General features: G+C 47.7%; 1 protein-coding gene across 1 annotated transcript; it reads right to left on the bottom strand.

Annotated features, from left to right (window-relative positions):
- Window positions 1-940: 940 nt before the first annotated feature.
- On the bottom strand, window positions 941-19,758 carry LOC110519827. Its single transcript, XM_036948334.1, has 11 exons — window positions 18,981-19,758; window positions 18,105-18,148; window positions 17,724-17,789; window positions 16,632-16,698; window positions 15,154-16,428; window positions 11,332-11,475; window positions 8,343-9,098; window positions 5,150-5,489; window positions 3,828-4,069; window positions 3,474-3,653; window positions 941-2,656 (listed from the first exon to the last, which is right to left on the bottom strand). The coding sequence occupies exons 1-11, from the start codon at window positions 19,047-19,049 to the stop codon at window positions 2,408-2,410; spliced, it is 3,432 nt and encodes a 1,143-aa protein (XP_036804229.1). The 5' UTR covers window positions 19,050-19,758; the 3' UTR covers window positions 941-2,407.
- Between the last annotated feature and the right edge of the window lie 645 nt (window positions 19,759-20,403).

The raw sequence follows: 20,403 nt of genomic DNA, 5'->3' as shown, positions 1-20,403 counted from the left end.
GACAGATACATAAAGTATCCCTTTAAGAGAGAGAGACAGATACATAAAGAATCCCTTTAAGAGAAAGAGACAGATACATAACAGTATCCCTTTTAGAGAGAGAGAGACAGATACATAAAGAATCCCTTTAAGAAAAAGAAACAGATACATAAAGAGAGACAGATACATAAAGTATCCCTTTAAGACAGAGAGAGACAGATACATAAAGTATCCCTTTAAGGGAGAGAGACAGATACATAAAGTATCCCTTTTAGAGAGAGAGAGACAGATACATAAAGAATCCCTTTAAGAGAAAGAGACAGATACATAACAGTATCTCTTTAAGGGAGAGAGACAGATACATAACAGTTAGTGTGGGAGAGATGATACTAGATCAGAGAGCAGCACAGTTCAACTCCACAGTTCCTTCTGTGTGGGTGGAGGACCAGTCACGACACACACACACACACAGGATTTGACCATACACACACAGTGAGCCAAAACGTACCTCCTTACGACATCATAACCATTTTATTTTATTCATCCATATATTGTCACAATATCATAGAAGATCCATGGAGGTGCACAAGATGAACAAGCACAACACTGACTGACATCACAGCTGGTTACAATAACATCATAACCAATAGCAGGAGAGAGAGAGAGAGAGAGAGAGAGAGAGAGAGAGAGAGAGAGAGAGAGAGAGAGAGAGAGAGAAAGAGAGAGAGAGAGAGAGAGAGAGAGAGAGAGAGAGAGAAAGAGAGAGAGAGAGAGAGAGAGAGAGAGAGAGAGAGAGAGAGAGAGAGAGAGAGAGAGAGAGAGAGAGAGAGAGGGAGAGTAGAGAGAGAGAGAGAGAGAGAGAGAGAGAGAGAGAGAGAGAGAGAGAAAGAGAGAGAGAGAGAGAGAGAGAGAGAGAGAGAGAGAGAGAAAGAGAGAGAAAGAGAGAGAGAGAGAGAGAGAGAGAGAGAGAGAAAGAGAGAGAGAGATAGAGAGAGAGAGAGAGAGAGAGAGAGAGAGAATAAAATACAGTTGACATTTGCATTGGGCGTGTAATACCCAGACAGGCACTTTACAACCATATGTCAATGGTGAAGTGGGGGGGAAGGACACCCAATAATCCAGGGACACTTTTCTTCACTACACCCCTCAACTCAACATCAGTGTCCCAATGTCCCTTCTGTACCCACTTATTAAGCAATTCTGTGAAGGTAAGATCAAGCTAAATACACATTCTTTGAGGTGGGTATTCATTTTGGCCTTTGTGGGGTGAAGCGCACCATTCAATAGTTCATATTGTTGTACGTTTTTGTGTTGTTGCTGTCTTGGAAACAGGACTATTTAGAAATCTGACCTCTGACCTCTAATTTTGAAAAAGCTTTTCTCATGCATACAGATATACATTCCATTCCATCAGCTTTACATTAAAAAAAACATTGAGACACAAATCACTTTAAAGGGCGAATCTGCAGTTGAAACAACAACAAAGTGGGCACCCTGCCACAATGGATGTACCAATCACTCAACAGATTGCCTCTTTAAGTCAAGCAGATGGATGTTATGAATCTAAGAAATCAATTGACGTCTTCATTTACATGATCCATGCGACTCACAACAGCTATCTCTATGGCAATACGTTGTGCTGGGCCGTTACAATTGCATCTTTGTGAGAGGTTTTGTGAGTCGCAACAGGTTTGTCTGAAAGCACGTAACACACACACATAGAAAGAAGACCGTGTTAGAAAAATAAACATTGCTGCAAAGAAAATCAACAAAATGCGCAGTAGAAAAAGCAGTCCAGACGCTCACTTTTACCGAGCTGTTGTTGATCACAAACAGTAGCAACACATCTCCAAAAGCAGAAGAAAATCCCTATTCCAAAGTTAGAAGCACAAGCTTCAGAACACGTGATGAGATGTGATGAGATGTGATGAGGCGTGGTGTATGTAGCTCTTCCCTGGGGGGCTGAGAACCCCCCCCCCCTCATCTCATCTCATCTCTAAATCAGAGGGGTGAAAAAAAGCAGCACCTTTCCCTTAACATCTCCCCACATGGCCGCGGAGCTAAAGCTAGTCTGGGTGTTGTTCTCAACAGCTGTAGCGCTGTTGATGTTAACACCTTCAGTGGGTGAACAACACCCAGATAACAACACTCCTACTCAACTAATCTCTAATTCCCCTGATCCCAGACCCTCCGAAAGGCTTCCTCAAGCACACCCACCCTCTCTTGGAAATAGCAATGCCCCTTTAAAACAACTCAACTGACTCTCCATCTCTACCCCAGTTTCCCATCACACAACCCCTGCCCCAGAAAAACACCTTAAACCCCCCTCTTATGAGGAGCATCAACAAACCAACTACCCTCACTGGCCTCACTGAGCGGCTCCCCTTTATAACAACCAAGAGACCCCTCTACCAACCCCTCTAACCCCTCACTGTTTAGGGCTAGAGCTGGGGCTGGCCCGGGGTGGCTGGTTGCAGGGGTCCACAGCCTCCTTGGTGGCCCCTCCGTAGACCTCCACGTCCTGGTCTGTCCAGGGGGCCACGTTGCCCAGTGTGCCCAAGGAACAGGCAGCCAGAGCGGATACCTCAGCAGGCTTCAGGACCCTGTCCCACAGGTTGAACTGGGAGAGCTCCCCAACCAGGGCCTGGGAGGCGTCGAAACGACCGCCCAGCGTGTCCTAGAAAGGAAATATAATATGATAGAGATGATAGAGAGTGAAAGAGAAAGAGAGAGATCAGGGACTCATCCACCCACCCAGCCAGCCAGCCAGTCACCCAGCCAGCCAGCCACCCTGCCAGCCAGCCAGCCACCCAGCCACCCAGCCAGCCACCCAGCCAGCCAGCCAGCCAGCCACCCACCCAGCCAGCCAGCCACCCAGCCAGCCAGTCACCCACCCAGCCAGCCAGCCAGCCACCCAGCCTGACAGAAAAGTCTGGTTCCTCTCAAGGTTTCTTATTACCCTTCTATCCCTCTATCACTCCACCCCATCCATCTCTCCATTCCTCCACCCTCCACCTCGACCCCACCCTTCTCACTTCCTCTTGCCACAGGATAAGCCACCCCCCTCAATCTCTCATCCCTCCACCCCTCCATCCTTCCACCACCCATCACTCCATCCCTCTAACTCTCCACCCCTCCATCACGCCATCCCTCTAGCACTCCACCACCCATCACTCCATCCCTCTAACTCTCCAACACTCCACCAGACCTCCATCCCTGTAACACTGAACCACCCATCACTCCATCCCTCTAACTCTCCACCCTTCCAGACCTCCAACTCTCCACCAGACCTCCATCCCTCTAACTCTCCAACTCTCCACCAGACCTCCATCCCTCTAACTCTCCACCCCTCCATCACTCCATCCCTCTAACTCTCCAACTCTCCACCAGACCTCCATCCCTCTAACTCTCCACCCCTCCAGACCTCCAACTCTCCACCAGACCTCCATCCCTCTAACTCTCCACCCCTGCAGATCTCCATCCCTCTCACCCACCTGCTCCTGCCCCAGAATGAGCACTCCTCCTGGCTTGATGGGGTGCCATGCGGCCAGCCCCTCTCCGCGCCCCTTCAGCTTCCCCCCCTGGTAGGCCTTCCATACCCCGTCTCTGAGGGTCCAGCTCAAACATATGTGCTCCCACACACCCTGGGCAAGGGACAGGGGCAGCTGAGCCACCTAGAAGTGAGGGGAGGGACATTTAGCTCAACCACCAATCAGTCGATCAATCAATCAATCAATCGACCAATCAATGTTATTCATAAAACTATACAAGTATGAACAATAGGAGGAGATAACTGATGTGTTTCAGTAATGAATATGATAATGACACACACACACACACACTCCTACCTTGTCGTTGATAAGAAGCTCTACAGGGTTGTGTATCCCCTGCAGCAGCACCAGCTCGTTGGGTTGTCCCGGGACGGAGTAGGAGAAGGGGGTGCCGATACCCCCCTCTTTCACCTTGAGCCAGACGCAGGCGGTGAAGGCATACATCTCAGGCATTTCTCTCCGCACCAGGCCGTACATGTATCTGGTCCTCACGGGGAAGGAGAGGACATAGCCGTCTGGATAATTGTACTCTGTCAGACCTGAAGGAGAGATGGAGAAGGAGGGGAGAGAGATGGAGAAGGAGGGGAGAGAGATGGAGAAGGAGGGGAGAGAGATGGAGAAGGAGGGGAGAGAGATGGAGAAGGAGGGGAGAGAGATGAGAAGGAGGGGAGAGAGATGGAGAAAGAGGGGAGAGAGATGGAGAAGGAGGGGAGAGAGATGGCGAAGGAGGGGAGAGAGATGGAGAAGGAGGGGAGAGAGATGGAGAAAGAGGGGAGAGAGATGGAGAAGGAGGGGAGAGAGATGGCGAAGGAGGGGAGAGAGATGGAGAAGGAGGGGAGAGAGATGGGGTAGGAGGGGAGAGAGATGGTTGTTACATGTACTTGGTCCTCATGGGGAAGGGTAGGACATAGCCGTCAGGGTGGTTGTACTCTGTCAGACTGCAGGAGAGGACATACTGTAGCCGTCAGGGTGGTTGTACTCTGTCAGACTGAAGGGTAGGACATAGCCGTCAGGGTAGTTGTACTCTGTCAGACTGAAGGAGAGGACATAGCCGTCAGGGTAGTTGTACTCTGTCAGACTGAAGGAGAGGACATAGCCGTCAGGGTAGTTGTACTCTGTCAGACTGAAGGAGAGGACATAGCCGTCAGGGTAGTTGTACTCTGTCAGACTGAAGGAGAGGACATAGCCGTCAGGGTGGTTGTACTCTGTCAGACTGAAGGAGAGGACATACTGTAGCCGTCAGGGTGGTTGTACTCTGTCAGACTGAAGGAGAGGACATAGCCGTCAGGGTAGTTGTACTCTGTCAGACTGAAGGAGAGGACATACTGTAGCCGTCAGGGTGGTTGTACTCTGTCAGACTGAAGGAGAGGACATAGCCGTCAGGGTAGTTGTACTCTGTCAGACTGAAGGAGAGAGGGAGGGAGAGATGGTTTACATTTGGCTCTGGGAAACAGATAGTAGTAGTAGTTGTAGTAAAAGAAGAAGTTACCGTTTTGTCCTTCTGATCTACTTTGCTTTCCAGCAAATCTGGGCTCAACTTATTTGACCTTCTGTTAGTTCCCTATAGTACCCCTCCTCCCTCCTCCCTCCTCCCTCCTCCCCCTTTCTGTTCCACTCACTCTGTTCCAGCTCTGCAATGCGGTGGTGTAGAGTATCAATCCCTTGGTCTATCTGTTTGTGATGTGTCTGTGTCTCCTTCCTCAGCGCCTTCCGCTCTTTCTCCAGCATCTCAATCTTCCTCTCCAGCTCTCCTTCCAGGTCCTTCCAGGGGCCTCCGCCTCCTCTGCCAGGGCCCCCAGGGGACTTTCGGCTCCCCGAGGAGACACTACCGCCTCCTGTCGTTGATGCTGATGACGGTGACCCTTGAACTTTAGTAGCGATGCCACTGCTGACGCCCACACCGGCGCTGGGGGATGGAGTCTCAACGGAGAGGTTCAGGGCAGCAGGGCCGATCTCCAACTGTGAGAGGAGAGAGAAAGAGAAGAGGAAGGGGTTAGTATGGAGGGAGAGAAAGAAAAGAGGAGGTTGTGGAAGAGTGAGTGATAGTGCAAGGAGGGAGAGACAGAGAGAGAGAGACAGACAGAGAGAAAGACAGAGAGAAAGAGAAAGAGAGACACAGAGAGAGAGAGAGATAGAGAGAGAGAGAGAGAGAGAGAGAGAGAGAGAGAGAGAGAGAGAGAGAGAGAGAGAGATAGAGAGAGAGAGAGAGAGAGAGAGAGGTGCACCAACAAAGTACTGAGTAAATAGTCTGAATTCTTAATGTATGTAAATGTAATATTTCCGTTTTTGTATTGTGTTTAGATTGATGAAGGGAAAAAAACTATTTCATCCATTTTAGAATAAGGCTGTAACATAACAAAATGTGAAGGGGTCTGAATATTTCCCGAATGCTCTGTATCTAGTTATTTTGTGAGGTACAGATTTACAAATCATGGGAATGTGTCATATGCAATGCAGACATTGACTCTCTCAGAGGTTTGTGTTGCTAGGCAACCCCCCTTGCAATTAGCGGGGCAGGATGGCTCCCTCCATAGTTAAAGCCAGGTTGAGAAATGTGCTAACAAATGTTTGTGCTTTGAAACTAAATAAATATTGCACTCTGACCCACTAAACTTACTTGCTAGATTCTAGATATTGTTGTTAGACCACTATGTGGTGTAGTTTTATTGGACTGTTCAGTTGTTATTGGTAAATAATGAATATTCTAGCTTCTGACATGACTTACTGCATCTTTAAGAAAACAACGAAAAGACAGGCAGGCAGATAGAGATAGGGTTAAAGTGGAGAGAGAGAGAGAGGAGGTGAATAGAAAGGAAGGGAGAGAGAGAGAGAGAGAGAGGAGGTGAATAGAGAGGAAGGAAGAGAGAAATGAGTAGGTGTAGGTGAAAGAGGAAGGATGGAGAAAGAGAGACAGAGAGACAGAGTATGAGAGAGAGAGAGAGAGCAACTAAGTACGAGTAAAGTGAGAGGGTTGCGACAAGAGAGAGCAACAGGAGACAGACACACACACAGAGACATGCACACAGACATACACACAGACAGACAGACTGAAAGAGAAGATGGGAGGCAGAGAGAGCAAGAGAGGGAAAGAGAGAGAGACAGAGAGAGAGAGAGAGAGTAAGAGAGGGAAAGAGAGAGAGAGAGCGAGAAAGAAAGAGAGAGAAAGAGAGAGAAAGAGGGAGAGAGAGAGAGAGATAATTGGCGTGAGGAGAGATTGAATGCCTGGACAGCTATAGACTACATACACACTCACTGTTCCTGGACTGTGCAGTATGTTATAATGCACTGGGAAATGTTAAGTGTCTCAAGCAATAAAATAGCCTCTCTTACATCAGACTGACTCTCCCTCTTTCCATCTCTCTTTCCATCTCTCTTCCTCTCTCTCTCTCTCTCTCTCACCCTGGCTATCTTCCTCACCCTCCCTAGCCCTCTCACCTCTCTCTCCCTCTCTCTTTCTCTCATCCTCTCTCATTTACTCTGTCCTTTCTCTCTCTCTCACTTTCTCTCCCTCTCTCCCTCTCTCTTTCTCTCATCCTCTCTCACTTACTCTGTCCTTTCTCTCTCTCTCACTTTCTCTCCCTCTCTATCTTCCTCACCCTCCCTAGCTTTCTCACCCCCCTCTCTCCCTCTCTCCCTCTCTCTCTCTCTCTCTCTCTTTCTCTCTCTGACACGTACACACTCAATACCTTTAAGACAGCAAGCTACAGCAAAAACACAGGTGTACACACACACACACACACATACACAGTATGGCTTAAGTCTCAAGGTCTCTCCTCTCTTCATCCAGCATCCCTTCATATTTTATTGATGTGGACGGATGTGGATGTAAGAGCTGCGTGGTGATGGGGGAGAGATAGCAAATGAAAGAAACTATATCCCCTTGCACTGAGGGAGCGGGTGCATATAATGATGCTGATGAGAGAGGCTGTGAGTTGGATGGATGGATGGATGAATGGATGGATGTGAAGGAGAGGTGGAGGAGGGAGGGAGTCAGGGATCCTGATGTCTATCAAGTCAGGAGGGAGGGAGGAGGGAGGGTCGGGGTGAGTTAGAGGTCCTGAAGTCAATCAAATAATTGATGTCATTAGGATATTCTAACCATTAGGAATACTAGACCCATGGTAATTTACGTCGTTATCACGTGATATAGCCTATGCCTCGCCCCATGCATCACGGGCGCGCCAAGTGGGGGTTCTGGAATTGGGACGCCTCTGTTTCCGCGCTGATATTGTAGCCTATTTGTTGCATAAGGTTGAGACGTTGGGTTGTGCAACATGTCTGTCTGTCGGTGTTGGATATTACTAACAATTGGTGGCGACATGCTTTTCATTATTTTGGATTATCTACTGAAAGATTCACTTTGTTTGGGGGCAAGCAATCAGTAACCATATAGTCATATTGCATAAATCTCCCTTGATCATATAAATAATACATATGCTAACCGTAGTAGCCTATAGGCCTCGCTCAGTGACTGACTGGAGATGATCAAGACATTATAAAACACACTGGGACATATAGGTTAAACCTATCAAAAGCGCCCCTCGAGGCGCTAACGTGTGTTATACGCTCTCCCAAGGCGCTAACGTGTGTTATACGCTCTCCCAAGGCGCTAACGTGTGTTATACGCTCTCCCAAGGCGCTAACGTGTGTTATACGCTCTCCCAAGGCGCATTATCTCTACTGTTGAAACTTTTTACAAAATTTGCTTATTCACATGTTTGCTTATAGCTAGTTTATATCGAGACTGTATATGACTACAGTCTGTGGCTTTGGGCTATATGGTAAGCTATACTCAATATTCACCCAACCCACCTCCAGTTTCTCGATGCGGTCTTTCAGGTTGAGAATGGCCCTCTCTAGCTCCTCCACGGCTCTAGCGGTCTGCAGCTGCACAGCGGCCGATGAGCTCACATCATCCCCGGCCATGAGTCGGCGGTTGCCCACCCAGGCCCCCAGGCTCCTCTCGGAGTGCCCGGGACTCCCGTCCTCCAGGCCGGTCTCGCACTCCGATAGTTTCCCCGACAGCTCACGGATGGTCCGCTGATCTATGAGTATCTGGCCGTTCTGCTGCACCACCGTCTGCCGGAGGTCGTCCGCGGTGGTCCGGAGGTAGCTCCAGTCTTCATCCACATAGAGTGAAGGGTCGTCCGCCTGCTGCTTCATGCTCTTGGCCTTGCATTCTCCGGCGGGAATCGGAGTGCAGATGAGCCGGCTGAAACTGAACTGTTTCGGCGCCCCTCCACCACCACCGGTCACCTCCCCGGGGCTGAGCTCGTTGAGAGTGGAGGGACCCCCCAGCCCCAAGCCGCCTCCTCCGCCGCCCTCGTAGGATTCAGCACCATGGAGAGCGCCCAATGGACCGGCGTGAGCCACCGAGTCCAGGGAAAACAAGGGCTCAGCAGACAGAGTCGCGTTGTCGGACAGGTCCTGGGGCGCGGCAGCTTTCCGCGGGTAAACACTGGCGATGATGCAGATGACCGCGCCGAGGAAGACCACGGAACCAGCACCGACCAAGACTACAACGAACTTCATAGCGGCAGCGCGGCGAGATGGGCTAAAGCGATCGATAGATTAGCCTATAAATCAGAGATCAAATTCAGTTGGAAAGATAGATTCTACTGAAAAACAAGGTCAGTTTTTCCCCCTCACAATCTAGATTACATTAGGCTATGAAAATGCTATAGCCAACATCACTCGTGCGATTTCATAATCCGCTCCTCGATAGCCTATCAGTTGATTAATCTACCTGCTTTTTTATATGATTAAATACAACGAATAACCTAGGCCTATATTATAATACGCGATCACCTAAAAAAAAAAACTCCCAACGCGCAGAAAACAAACGACATTGGTTGACAGACGCGTTTGTTGCGTTTTTCTCTAAATGTAGAAATACCGATTGTTCTGTCAGCGGGCCTAAATCGAAAGACCGTCTCCCTCTCTCGGTGTTGCTAAGCTCCGCTCCTGTCCTCCGTCCGTAGTTACTATGGGAACCGTGACAGAGTAGGCGGGGAGACAGACGAGGGAGTGGAGGGTGTGTATGTGTGGGATGCGTCATTGGAGGTGAAGAGGAAAATAACATTATATACACCATCTAATACGATAGAGGCGTGTGTGTGTGTGTGTGTGTGTGTGTGTGTGAGAGAGAGAGAGAGAGAGAGAGAGAGAGAGAGAGAGAGGGGACGAGAGAGAGAGGCCAAAATACTACACCCGTTTATGGATTGTGTGTGTGTATGTGCGCGCCCCCAGCAGAAGTGTGTATGAGGCATACATCCTCTATTACCAGACCGGAACATAAACCACTTCGACACGATATCCCCCACGCACATCACGAGTCTAGTCTAGTCTGCCTGGACACTATACTCCAGTAAATCAAATCAAATTCAACGTTATTGGTCGCGTACATATTTTGCAGATTTTATCGCAGGTGCAGCGAAATTGTTATGTTTTTAGCTCCAGCTGTGTAGTAATATCTAACAACACAAAACAATACAGTCAAATCCCCGCACTCAGAACAGCCTCACTCTGTCGTGGCATGGACTCTACGTGTCGAAAGCGTTCCGCAGGGATGCTGGCCCAAGTTGTCACCAAATGCTTCATATAGTTGTGTCAAGTTGGCTGGATGTCCTTTGGGTGATGGACCATTCTCGATACACACAGGACACTGTTGAGGGTGAAAAACTGCAGTGTTGCAGTTCTTGGCACAATCCAGTGGCCTGGCACCAACTACCACAGCTGTTCAAAGGCACTTAAATATTCTGTCTTGCCCATTCACCCTCTGAATGGCACACATACACAGTCCATGTCTCAATTGTCTCAAGGCTTAAAAATCCTTCTTTAACCTGTCTCCTCCCCTTCATCTATAACCTGTCTCCTCCCCTTCATGTACACTGATTGAAGTGGATCTAACAAGGGAAATCAATAAGGGATCATAGCTTTCATCTGGATTCACCTGGTCAGTCTATGTCATGGAAAGAGCAGGTGTTCCTAATGTTTTGTGTACTCAGTGTATGTGTATGATGGTGGGCATAGACAGTATGGACAGTATATGAATAGAAAAGGTGTACCGCAGTAGTTAGGATAAGCCTTGACTAGAATACATGATATACATACGAAGTGGGTAAAACAGTATGTAAACATGATTAAAGTGACCAGTGTTCAATGACTATGTAATTAGGGCAGCAGTCTCTAAGGTTCAGGACAGAGTACTGAGGGCGGCTAGTAGTGACTATTTAACAGTCTGAAGGCCTGGCGATAGAAGCTGTTTTTCAGTCTCTCAGTCCCAGCTTTGATGCACCTGTACTGTTTCCGGGTTCTAGATGGTAGCGGGGTGAACAGGCCATGACGTGGGTGGCTGAGGTCCTTGATGATCTTCTTCTTCTTCCTGTGACACCAGGTGCTGTAGATGTCCTGGAGTGACAGCCATCACACTAGGAAGTCCCATCTGTCCAGTCCCTAAACCACAATGGGAGGCCAGCCAGAGATGGGGAGAGGAGAGAGGGCGAGGAGAAGGGAGGATGGGCTGGTTCTGGGAGAGAATGGAGGAGGAACAGGGAGACCAAACTAGAGAGGACTGAGGCCATCCAGAGGAGGACTGGCTGGGTTTGGGAGAGGAGGGGGGACCATGGGTCGCCGGCCAGAGTATGGGCTGGGCTGGATGGGGTTGGGAGAGGAGAGGGGGACCATGGGTGGCCTGCCAGAGTATGGGCTGGGCTGGATGGGGTTGGGAGAGCAGGGGGGACCATGGGTGGCCTGCCAGAGTATGGGTTGGGCTGGATGGGGTTGGGAGAGGAGGGGGGACCATGGGTGGCCTGCCAGAGTATGGGTTGGGCTGGATGGGGTTGGGAGAGGAGTGGGGACCATGGGTGGCCTGCCAGAGTATGGGCTGGGCTGGATTGGGAGAGCTGGAGGGGACCATGGGTGGCCTGCCAGAGTATGGGCTGGGCTGGATGGGAGAAGGTGGTAGAGAGTTGAGGACATGGATGCTAAAGGGACATGAAGGATTGAAGGTGAGGAGTGTGGTAGAATAGGACAATAGTAGACAAGGCATACAAATCGAATCACAATTTATTGGTCACATACACATGGTTAGCAGATGATAATGGTCACATTACACATGGTTAGCAGATGTTATTGGTCACATACACATGGTTAGCAGATGTTAATGGTCACATACACATGGTTAGCAGATGTTAATGGTCACATACACATGGTTAGCAGATGTTAATGGTCACATACACATGGTTAGCAGATGTTAATGGTCACATACACATGGTTAGCAGATGTTAATGCGAGTGTAGCGAAATGCTTGTGCTTCTAGTTCCAACAGTGCAGTAATATCTAACAAGTAATCTAACAATTCCACAACAACTATCTTATACACACAAATCTAAAGGGGTGGATGAGAATATGTACATATAAATATATGGATGAGCGATGGCCGAGCGGGATATGCAAGGTGCAATAGATGGTATAAAATACAGTATATACATGTGATACATATGTAAACATTATTAAAGTGGCATTATTTTGAGTGGTATTGTATAAAGTGACTAGTGATCCATTTATTAAAGTGGCCCTTGATTGAGTCTCAATGTAGGCAGCAGCCTCTCTGAGTTAGTGATTTCTGTTTAGCAGTCTGATGACCTTGAGATGAAAGCTGTTTTTCAGTCTCTCGGTCCCAGCTTTGATGCACCTGTACTGACCTCGCTTTCTGGATGATAGCAGGGTGAACAGGCAGTGGCTCGGGTGGTTGTTGCCCTTGATGATCTTTTTGGCCTTCCTGTGACATTGGGTGCTGTAGGTATCATGGGGGGCAGGTAGTTTGCCCCAGGTGATGCGTTGTGCAGACCGCACCATCCTCTGGAGAGGGCCGTGCAGTTGCCATCATACCAGGCTGTGATACAGCCCAACAGGATCCTCTCAATTGTGCAATCTGTAAAAGTTTGTCAGGGTTTTGGGTGACTGTTGCGTCTTCTTCACCACACTGTCTGATGTTTGTCTGTGATGTGTACACCTAGGTACTTAAAACAGGTCGTGGGAAGGACCATGGGAAGAGAAGCTGCTATCTTTTCTCACAATAGTGTGTCCACAGATATTCTCTCAACTTCTGTGTTCCGTGGCTAACCCCTGAAGTCCACCAAAGCCCTAGAAGCACAACCATCGCCCCAACCTTCGTCTCTTCAAACCTTTTGAGAGTGCAGGCTAAGAGCAAAAATCCTGCCCATGTGACCTGTGTTAACAGTGCCACCATGTGGACCAAGCAGTGGTCTGAGCTCAGGCCAGTTTCCCCAGACCTACTACTCAAAGTCTAGGACTAGGCTTGATCCGGGCCCTGGAAACCAGCCATAGAGAATCAAATACAACCTTCTCATTCAGTTGAAAGCCAAGATTCCAGATTGAATCTTAAAGCGATAAACTCACAAGAATCAGCATATAGAGGTCAGAGAACTCCTCTGTAAAGAACTGAAGAGATGAACGACAAAAGGAGCGGTCTTGGAGGTGTTTTTTATTAAAAGCCTCGCACAACAGAACATATACAGAAAGCAACAACGAACGAATGTCAACATGACCACGCTCACCTTACCTGTACAATAAGGGCTCGCAAAACATGCTTCAGCTACATTATCACAACGTTACCATCGACATTATCCTCGTCATTATCATCATCGTTATTACCATTAAACAACAATTCAATGTACATCATTCATATTACCAATATTACGAGACACAAACTGCAGTCTTGATACACATTTATAATTCATAAAAAATCTGGGGTTTTCCATTCTTATCAAACCCATATTGGACATGAATCAAAAACAACAATAACAATCAACGGTAATTATTAAAGAAGGTAAAGCTTACACATTACGCTTCATTCAAACATATATAATGAGGTACATAAGCAAAAGCCCTCGAAATGAACCAGTTTACATGGACAAACATTTCATATTGGATTCTTCAGGTCGGCTTCTTGTCATTACATTAAAGTGCCAATGACATGGCTCTTGAAATTACATCCAAAAATAAAACAAAAGAAATCTAGAGCCCTGCTTGGTATAAATGTAGGCCACTATGTCAAGTTGTGCTACCTATTTATATCAACTGTTAAATCACCACCAAGAAGTACATGAACACTCCTTCTACTGGCTTAACCAATGAGTCAACAGAATCTACTGGTTTAGCCAATGACAGTCAAGAGAATCTACTGGTTTAGCCAATGACAGTCAAGAGAATCTGTTTTTATCCATTAACAGCTGAATGAAGATGTGTTTGTGGTAGGATGTGTATTATTATCACAGTATCAAAGACTAGACGACAATCAACCATCGATCTAATACAGTATACGGACCAGATGCAGTGGAGTTGGAACTGAGCAGCTATAAGGCAACACATGCTTTTAAATATTGTAATAATATTGTACAAATACACCAGACAGAGAGAGACACAGAGAGAGAGAGAGGGGGGCCCTATAGAAACAGGGGCAGCACCAGAAGATGGTCAGATCTGGGACCAGGATATCAGAAGGCCATTGAGAGGTTTGGACTACAGGTTATTCCACAGAGAATATCTGGTAGGTAGGTACAGACATGATGCAGAGAATATCTGGTAGGTAGGTACAGACATGATGCAGAGAATATCTGGTAGGTACAAACAGAAGTGTTCCCGGTGGATAGGTTACATACTACATCGTCATTACTCCCACTCCATGCAGTCCACAGCTTAAATAATTAGAGAGTCCGTTTAGAGTCTTGACTGAGGTTCCAGGAATACTGGACATTCCGGAATCTTGAAGGCGACAGCGAGTTAAAGGCAGGCGTTGGAACATGGCAATAAGAAAAGCAATAACTTAACTTTCTATGCTTTCCTCGCTTAGTTGTATTCTTTTTGCAGCTGAATTAACGTTGTGCGTGCATATAAATATATACTTATATCGGCCTGTGCATTCGAGAGAGAGAGAGGGGGAAAAAAGAAGGGCTTGTAATTCACATGTGGATATTGGATACGGAAATTATACAGAATAGGGTTGTTGTCAACAATGGAGTCAAGTGCGTTGCTAAATATCTCAATGTAGAAATGCAGTATTGCCGAAGCCCAACAAAGCAAGTGCAACGTCATATCATCACCTCATTTAAACCTTAAAGAGTTGGACTTCCAATGGAGAAAAATGGGTATAAATATGAACAAATAACAAACACTTATCGGTTGTATGAATTTCCCTACAATAAAGATTGAATTGAACGTTATTATGACTGACGGTATCTGTTACCAGCCTCCAAACAGTCACGGTTAAGAGAGTGGACATGAATTGAATAAACTTTATTGATCCTCAGAAGAGAAATCACGCTGCATAAAGTTGGACAATCAGCATTGTTACAGATGTATATTGCACGCCCTGCTCTTAGCTTCTTATAGTTCTGTTCAAAAAAATAACGCTCTTCTTCAATATTCAAATGGCCTGAATTTCATTATTATTGGAAGTTTTTTTTTAACCTTCTGTGTTAATATAGCATTACTCCCTAGCCTGGTCCCAGACAATGACCACAGGAGTTGGCCAAGAAAGCACAAACACATCAGGGAGCCAGGCTAATTCATTCATCTCCACTTCTTTGATCTCTTCCTATGGCTTGGGTTGTGGGGGGTTCTTCAGTTGGGGTGAGGAGGAGGTGGTATTTTCTGGGTGTATTGGTTGGGGGGAGGAGGGGCGGGATGAGGGGGAGGGGAACTCTTTGATAGTGACGGTGAGGAGGTTGGTGGTGACGTCGGTCACGACCACGTTGGCGCTGCTCGCCACCATCTCCGGGTGCCAGTCGGGGTCGCCCTCGGCGGGGACCCTCTGAGGGTTGGAGGTCAAGGGGCAGGCTCTGGCGGCAGGGGGGTGAGGAGGGGAAGCGGTACTGACGGAGGGCGGCTGGCGTTTCTGCCGGCGCCGACGGCGAAGCTTCCTCTTCCCCTCCTGAGGTGAGGAAAGGTCCAGAGCATCAGCATCATCCTCCTCTTCATCAAATGAGGAAGAGGAGGAACCGGAAGCAAAGGAGAGGGAGGGGAGGAGGGGGTTTGGTCCTTGTTCAGCGTTCTGGTTCTTCTGGAGCTCTGGGGGGTGGCTAGGGGTAGACTGGGCAGAGGAGGCCAAAGCCTGGGTGCTCAAGTTGGGAGCCGACCCAGAGGCAGAGGCCCCAGTGGCGGGTCCAGGAGGGGAAGGATGGTTCTGGGCGGGTGTGGTGGATCCACTGGAGCTGGATGGAGAGGGGGGTGGCTGGGTGTCCCTAGCCCCTGAGGTCCCTGTGCTGGAGCCTGTAGCTGAGTGTGGAAGGTGTAGAGGTCCGGGGCCGCCACACTGGAGACCAAACGGCTTCCCGTACATGGGGAACCCCAGCATGGGCTGGAAGGGCCGGTACGGAGCCTCTCCACTCCTCTTTCCTATGATCCTATTTCGGGAGGGGATGTTCTGACGACCCCCTTGGAGGGACATGGAGCCGGATGGCGCCCTCCGGTTACCCCCGCCGCCCCTTCCTCCGCCTCCACTTCCTGGTTTGTCGATGACCTTGAGGTTTAGGATGATGCGACCCCGTTTGACCTCGCGTGGTTTGACGCGACGATTGAGGATGCGGACGGTCTCTGAGAAGGGGGAGACGGGGGGCCGCGAGGGGAACCCACTGGAGCCGGAGAAGGATCCGGGAGAGGCCAGGGGGTCGGGGCGAGGTAAGGGGCGGCGGGACATACTAGTGCAGCGGCGAATGTCTTTCTTCAGCTTGTGTGTCGCTGCCAGGGAGTTGAGTTTAGGGGAGGGCGCTGGAGAGGCGGAGGGGAAGGAGGATGGAGGGGCTCGAGGAGAAGAGGAAGAAGTGGAGCGAGGCGCTCGAGGGGTGGAGGTCTCCCTCTTCTGGGCTCCACGTGCCTGAGAAGGGAGGAGAGGAGAGAGAAGGTGAGAGATGAAAGTAAAGTGAGTCGTAAACTCAAAAGGAGAATCTCATCATCAGAACTTCCAGAAGGAAAGGTTTGGTCTTGTTCTTACATTCTCATTGGGACAGGTAATATATCAGCGAGTCCTAATTCTGCTGTGGTTCTGATAGTGGCACACAACAACATCCAAAACAATACCTTGACAGGAAGGTTTTTGGGTTTGGGTCCTCGCTTCTTTGGTCCGTGAAGTTCTCTCTCACGCTCTCTGAGGGAAAAAACAAAGGGACAACAGTGAAATACGTTGAAATACGACCCTAGCCTGCCTGGATACAATAGGCTGGGGTGGGTTGAATTGGGATTGAGCCAATTATTGAAGTAATAACATCTAGGCCTCGACTGATACAGTTCAAAGCCAACTGAGGGAGACGTTTATTAATGTAACATCCTGTTTCTCATACATCCCAACTTCCAGTTAGACAGGGATGATCAAAAGACCCGGGGTGGCGTCCCAAAAATCGCACCATATCCCCTACGTAGGGCACTACTGTTAACCAAATCTCTATGAGCTCAGGTCAAAATTAGTGCACTATAATCGGCAATAGGGTGCAATATGAGACAGACTGGGTGTGTGAAAGCAGAACAGCGGACCCCAGGACGACTAGCTAGCGGTTGGTTGCTATGGCGTCAGCTAATAGGGATCTGAATGAAGAAAAAATTAAAGAATAACAGTTTGACGTTTGTTTGACTAAGACTGAACACAGAGACACAGAGAGAGAGACACACACACACACACACACACACACACACACACGGGATCATTTTAGTTCCATGATCCCCTGTAAGCAGCAGAGTGCTTTGAAGTGTGTTTGGCAGGAAGAGACAAAGAGAGGACTTGGACAGATATAAGACCTTTATATATAGACGGAGTGAAAGAGAGGGAGAGAGAGAGAGAGAGTGCAACAGAGGGAGCAAGGAGAGAGAGAGAGAGAGTGCAACATAGAGAGCAAGGAGAGAGAGAGTGCGACAGAGGGAGCAAGGAGAGAGAGAGAGAGAGAGAGAGAGAGAGAGAGAGAGTGCAACAGAGGGAGCAAGGAGAGAGAGAGAGAGAGAGGGGAGCTGGGAAAATGAGGGGGAACAGGAAAACTGATGTTGGGATGAGAGAGAACAGGAGAGAGAATTGTGTTACCCTTTTTGACAATTTCTCAAATGTCCTTACTGTGTCATAAACATCACTTCTCTTAAAGGAATTGAATGTGTAAGAATTGAAATACTGTTAACTGTTTCACTCACTTCTGTTCAAATCCTGCGATCAGTCTGTCATCCAGGATATTCTCTTCTGGTTCCCAGGTACTGTGTCTAAAGCAAAGAGGTGGCACAATGGTTTTATCTCTACATTTACATAACCTGGGTAACAGTATGTTTGTGCTGACATTCCACTCCATGTTTGGCACAGGACACAGAGTACAAGGAGTGGAATGTTAGCACAAAACAGGTCTGGATTTCAGGCTAACATTTTCTGGTTGTGGTATAAATTGGAGACTTATAAGTCTATGAAAGATGTAGCTACTAGGATAGATGTACTATAAAACACAACATGTCTCTTCAGACAAGGTGATTGCTGGTATGCAAAGACTCTGAATGATTTTTTTAGTTAGAAACACAATCACTTACTTCAGTGCCCATCCTTTCCATTTCACTAGGTATTCTAGGCGAGACTGAAGAGAGAAAGGTACAGAGGAATGAGGAAAAAGCCCAAAAGTGTTCAATACTGTATTCAGCCATTTTATAGCTAGTGTAAGAGCAAAAATGGCTTCTTATTATCTAGTTATTCATGAATACTAAGATACATATTAACAGTAACGTATTACTCTAAATAATACGTAACTCAATACATTGAGTAATATAAATTGGCTCAGTTCTGATTAACACGTTGGCTGGTATGCCTGTCTTGTTTTGTAGTTTTAGAGGGAAAAGCTGCTACAAAACACTACCATCAAGCAGACACAGACAGGCTGGCTAGCAGATTAGTTCCACTGGCATCTGGACAAAACATTCACTCAAGCTAGAGAGGGAATAACTGATTTAGCTGCTATGTAGCTAAAGTTAATAATGACACACCGTCGACTTTAATGTATGGTTTGGCGAGCTAGTTTATGGTATGTGGGGTGCAATCATATATTTATAGTCTAGCTGTCTGGGTAAAAAGTCAAAGACAAAGCATAGATTTGCATTTGACGCAAACCCGGCCTTTATTTTAATTGGCATTGCTAATTAGCTAAAGGTTACGTTGTCTTTACACGCCGACTCGTTTGTGTAACGTTAGCTATTTTTTACGATTCACTGCAAACCATCAGCACAGCACACTTGCTAGCTTCTCGGCTAGCTAAAACGGCTTGCTAGAGAAGCATCCGCTTGCTACTAGCTACAGCAAGGCCTCCCCGTTGTCATTAAAAAACAGATCCTCGGTTCTCGCCCTCGAAGCACGCCGCGGAGACCCTCGCCCACGTCTGCTCTTCTGCAGCGACAAAAAAACGGCGGCATGCTCACCTTGCGAACGCGGCGTTTCAGAATGGCTTCCGCGGCGAAAACGCGTTCCCCGACCGCAGAGAGCTCCATCTCTCAACGCCCGACTGCTCTCTCGGTCCAGACGACCAACTCCACTGTCTGGTGGCAAGACCAGAGCAGACCACTTTCTCTTTCCCCCAAATCTGTCACAGTGGCAGCAGACAACACACACTACACCCGGAGGCAGGAGAAGAGAGGAGCTCTGTCACGTGGACGGGGTCAGCCCCTTCTGGTTGTCCTGGCAACGCAGGAGGCCTCGACAAGATGCAGAAAGGGCAGGAGAGCGTTATTCGTCCTGAGTCTTGTTCTGGAGGCAGCTCTGCAGAGTGGTCACTAGCTGGCACAGCCACCAAGTCATACAACCTGCTAACCTTAACATATTAAGTGCACTTTTGTCCTGTGCATTTTGCCTTTCCTGATTTCAATGGTAGTGAATGAGGTAGCCTGTTCCCAAAACTGTTATTGTGCTGCCTTGCCGACTACTATAGTCATTGTTTAGCGTGACAGTGACCATAGGAGTTGGCAAGACAGCACAAACCGGCAGGGACAAGGAGGAGTCTTGGACACAAATAATCTCTTTGTGTTTTAACGACCTTTTGTTACAGAAGAAAAAGGAAATGGCGGGCTGCTACCAGTAATTTAGGAGCAGTGGAGCACTCTGTTATTGTTGGTTATTTTGCTAATGACAGAGAGAGAGAGGGAGGTTAAACTATACTGAACAAAAATATAAAACGCAACATGTAAAGTGTCCCATATTTCACGAGCTGATATAAAAGATCCCAGAAATTTTCCATACACACAAAAAGCATATTTCTCTCAAATGTTGTGCACAAATTTGTTAACATCCCTGTTAGTGAGCGTTTTATCATTTATCAAGATTATCCATCCACCTGACAGGTGTGGCATATCAAGAAGATGATTAAACAGCATGATCATTACACAGGTGTACCTTGTGCTGGGGACAAGGTGTAACCACACCAGCCCAGGTCCTCCCCATCAGGCTTCTTCACCTGTGGGATCATCTGAGGGGGAGGGGTGCTGAGGAGTATTTATGTCTGTAATAAAGCCCTTTTGTGGGAAAGACTCATTCTGATTGGCTGGGCCTGGCTCTCCAGTAGGTGGGCCTAGCTCCCAAGTAGGTGGGCCGATACCCTCCCAGGCCTACCAAGGCTGGATGTGAAATCCATAGATTAGGCCCTAATTCATTCAATTCAATTGATTGATTTCCTTATATGAACTGTAACTCAGCAAAATCTTTGAAATTGTTGTGTCTGGAAGGATCAGCATAGCAGCAAGGTCATGCAGAAGACCTATTCTATATTATTGTATTGTATTGTATTCTATGATATTTTATGATATTTTATTGTATTTTATTGTATTCTATTAAATTCAATGTTATTGAATT

This window comes from Oncorhynchus mykiss, chromosome 17 (assembly GCF_013265735.2).
Source record: "Oncorhynchus mykiss isolate Arlee chromosome 17, USDA_OmykA_1.1, whole genome shotgun sequence".
In the NCBI taxonomy this organism is placed as follows: domain Eukaryota; kingdom Metazoa; phylum Chordata; class Actinopteri; order Salmoniformes; family Salmonidae; genus Oncorhynchus; species Oncorhynchus mykiss.
This window is presented reverse-complemented; position numbering and strand designations above follow the sequence as displayed.